Source organism: Amphimedon queenslandica, unplaced genomic scaffold (genome assembly GCF_000090795.2).
Source record: "Amphimedon queenslandica unplaced genomic scaffold, v1.1 AMPQUscaffold_12641, whole genome shotgun sequence".
Classification (NCBI taxonomy): Eukaryota; Metazoa; Porifera; class Demospongiae; order Haplosclerida; family Niphatidae; genus Amphimedon; species Amphimedon queenslandica.
Genome location: NW_003547123.1, coordinates 15,143 through 18,541, shown reverse-complemented (window position 1 = coordinate 18,541; position 3,399 = coordinate 15,143). Strand labels below are relative to the sequence as shown.

The following is a 3,399-nucleotide window of genomic DNA, read 5'->3' as shown; positions in this document are numbered from 1 at the left end:
TTATTATCTATGGTGATAGTGATGATTGAGCTTCCTTCATTTCTTCCTTTTATGATTGTCGTCACTATTACCCATCGCTTCTAACTCCTGCTGAGTCGTCACCTATCCCTTAACCTGATCTTAATCAAGCATGTCAGATTTTATTGAACTCAATACAGTTAACAGCTCAGCCCTAGCTATCTTCCACTCCTAGCTATCTTCCACTCCAACGTCAATTAATGTCAATACAGATTTAGTTCCACTTGAACGCCAGTTGATGTAATTTTGTGAGTTAACAATTTCTCTCACTAACAATCTTTGTAATATGCATGATAGAGAGAATACACAGCATGATAATAATGTCCTGGCAGTCACAAGACTATAGCAGTCACTCATCAACCATTTTGTGTGGTGTTTGATTAAAAATGCAAGTTTTATCAAGGACTGTTGTCAGTCAATTTGAGTAAATTAGTGTTGCTTTATGTGTGAATAAGTTTTGCTGAGCAAAATTATTTGTGTATTATTTGATGTCATTTTTGTGATTGTGTTAATATTGCTTCTTTTTGTTATTGCTGTACTGAGTTATTTTAATTTGGTTGTAGTTTGTGTTATCAATAATTATATACAACAATTTTTTATTATTAATTTTTGGTGAAAACTGATTATCATTATATATACTTGCCTTTCAAGCAATATGATAATTATCATTACTAGTCCAGTATTATTCTAATGCAAGAGTATGTACGTAATAAGAAGCTAATACCTATTAAGACAACATAAATTATTATTAATAGGTATTATCGTGTATTTTGGATGTCCTTAAGTGGCCAAAGACAGCCTTGTGAGGCATGCATGGAGTTTTCTACTAAAGAAGTACTTTCAGGACTTCAATTTTGCAAAAAATAGCTAATGTTTTATAATGTTTCTAAATTCGTGCTATGAGGAGATTGAAACCAGTCCAAGACTATTGCATCATGACAACACGGTCTAGAAGTACAATTTTTACATGACTTCATTTGTTGTGTTTAGAACATAAAGTTATATCTTGCTGAGATAACTTGAAATTTTTTGGCCCTATTAAAATCATATTCATTTGAATATGTGGCAGTTATAGGAACTCTATACAGGACATTTGCAACCATATCAGTTATGTGAATTAATATTTTTAGGAAATTGCAATTGAAATTAATGAATATGGAGATAGAGGAGATGCAACACCCACCAAAACAAAGGGCTGTCCAGCTAAGTGCATGGTTTTTGTGGGTGACTCACTTACCATGTAACAGGCTACAAACACTATTCAAGCAGGTTTTCACTATAGTTTAAGAGTGTATAAGAGTCAATTAAAGTAAACTTTTTGTTCCGTGAATATTTTAGTAGCTAAGTATAAATCAATACCAAAGTTAGGTGAAATCTGATTAGGATCAACTGTTAGTTTTAGCTGCATAAAATCATCATCATTCAGTGGATTGGGTGTCTGAATTACTTCTACACCTTCCACATCACCTTCTGTTGGAAGTGGTCCATCCCAGTCAATTCCATGTGCCAAAACTTCCTCCTGTAAAAATGAATTTTGTTCAAAATATGCTATTTCAGCTACATGAGTTATTATTAATACTTACATCAGTCATTTCTTCAAATGTTACGTGTTGATTTCTCAACAAACCACTGATCCATAACTGGTCTGGAGTGAGGTTACCCTCTGAAGAGAGTGGATGATTGTTCCAAGCATTGGTGAAATGTGTAAGAGCCATATTTATACGAGAGATGTAGACATAATGTAGACAAAATAAATGAATATCATTATCGACTAAGAAAAGCTGTGCCTGTTCCATGTGATAGAAAACCTGACGAAAAAGTACCATACATTGTGAAGACACATCCCTCCACAGCCTCTCTATTCTCTGATTATGGATACTCTTGCCTGTAATAAAACTTCCCCTATTAGGTCCTCTCATGGGATGTTCCAGCATAAAAGTAGCTACTTGCACGTTCTCACCCCCTCTATCTGCTCTAACTCTATCTGGCAGCCCATAACGTCTCACACCTTCTGTAAAAAGAGTAAGAACAGTTTCAGCTCTGTTGTTATCACTACAGTGGAGGTATATGATCCTGCGGCTATAGCCATCAATACAGCCATGGATTATCATACGCCACCTGCAAAAAAATTAAGCAATAATGATAAGTACTATAAAGTGTGGGGGTTCATTAATATACACTTTTCAATATGGCACTTTCTCTTTATCATAGTTATGTACATAAAATTTTTTTGCAACTTGAACAATTTATAGGCCCATTAAACAACCATCACATGAGTCAAAAACCACATGAAAACAATAGTGATACAAAAAACTATAGTTTGGTTACTTAGTATTACAGTAACAGAATTTTGTCCCTTACAAAAAATTATTAATGCAATAATTGACCAGTTGGTGCTAGTGCTGTATAGAGAAATTTTGTGAATTTGCTCAAAAATTTAATTCATGATTTTATGGATTTAATTTCAAAAACTATACTATACTATGATAAAACTATATCATCCTGTCATTTCTACATATACCACATAGTAAGATACCGTACACCAGTTTATTTTTGCGGTGGAAATTTTTCACAAATCTTGTATTTTTAAGATTTCGTGGAATAAATTTTTGCGAATTGCTTGCAGACTGCACCACGTGGCAATGGAGAGCAGAATTTTGTGGTGAAAAAATTTTGCCAATGATTACCAAGCCACGAAATTTGCGAAAATATTTTACCACGAAAATAAACCGGTATACGGTACTTTTGTGGCCGAAAAGTTCACAATTTCTACTTTTCAGAAATGCCAAACTATATTATTGTGAATTTTGAAAAAAATTTGGCTACTGAATATACAAACTGTACATGTACTCACTATATAGTACTTTACTATGAAAAGCAAAACATAGAATTACTAATTATGCCTTAAAAATGAATATTAATTCGAGGTCACATTTGTGCCGTTGATAGTGTTTCGTCGTGTAATTAGAATTTACAGGTTATAAAGAACTTAGTAACATTAAATGCATTACCTGATTAATTCATGATTCCCATCTATGTGATACAAAGATCTCGGAGCCTTTACTTTATACTGATGTTGCTGTATTGTGAGAAGTCGGCATGTAAATGAACTATGAGGATGTATCCTTCGCAACGATTCTCTAACTCTTATTTGCTGAACCCTAATCCCCCTACTAAGAAGATGGCCTTGCATTGTACTGTTCCCGCACATAGGAAATGAACTTTGAATGCTTCTGGTTATTAAATCTAGTTCATCGTCAGTAATTTCAGTGTACTGGGCTGCAATAGATATTCCACACTGCTCCATTCTTCTAAATATTGTATCAACAGGTACACCAATTATACTAGCAATTTGCGGGACTGTGAACTGATTTTCTACTA

The 3,399-nt window shown here is 33.8% G+C and overlaps 1 protein-coding gene across 1 annotated transcript; it reads right to left on the bottom strand.

The window, feature by feature from the left end:
- Positions 1 to 1,305: 1,305 nt before the first annotated feature.
- On the bottom strand, positions 1,306 to 3,387 carry LOC109587245 (uncharacterized). The gene is made up of 3 exons (XM_020003483.1): positions 3,030 to 3,387; positions 1,602 to 2,136; positions 1,306 to 1,537 (listed from the first exon to the last, which is right to left on the bottom strand). The coding sequence occupies exons 1-3, from the start codon at positions 3,323 to 3,325 to the stop codon at positions 1,319 to 1,321; spliced, it is 1,050 nt and encodes a 349-aa protein (XP_019859042.1). The 5' UTR covers positions 3,326 to 3,387; the 3' UTR covers positions 1,306 to 1,318.
- Between the last annotated feature and the right edge of the window lie 12 nt (positions 3,388 to 3,399).

What these genes read in the sequence shown, in the direction of transcription:
- LOC109587245 (XM_020003483.1), bottom strand. Translation starts at nt 3,325, where the DNA reads ATGGAGCAGTGTGGAATATCTATTGCAGCCCAGTACACTGAAATTACT. An exon ending in GGGAATCATGAATTAATCAG is followed by an intron (nt 2,137 to 3,029) that starts GTAATGCATTTA and finishes ATTTTTTTGCAG; the next exon opens with GTGGCGTATGATAATCCATG. An exon ending in CATTTGAAGAAATGACTGAT is followed by an intron (nt 1,538 to 1,601) that starts GTAAGTATTAAT and finishes TCATTTTTACAG; the next exon opens with GAGGAAGTTTTGGCACATGG.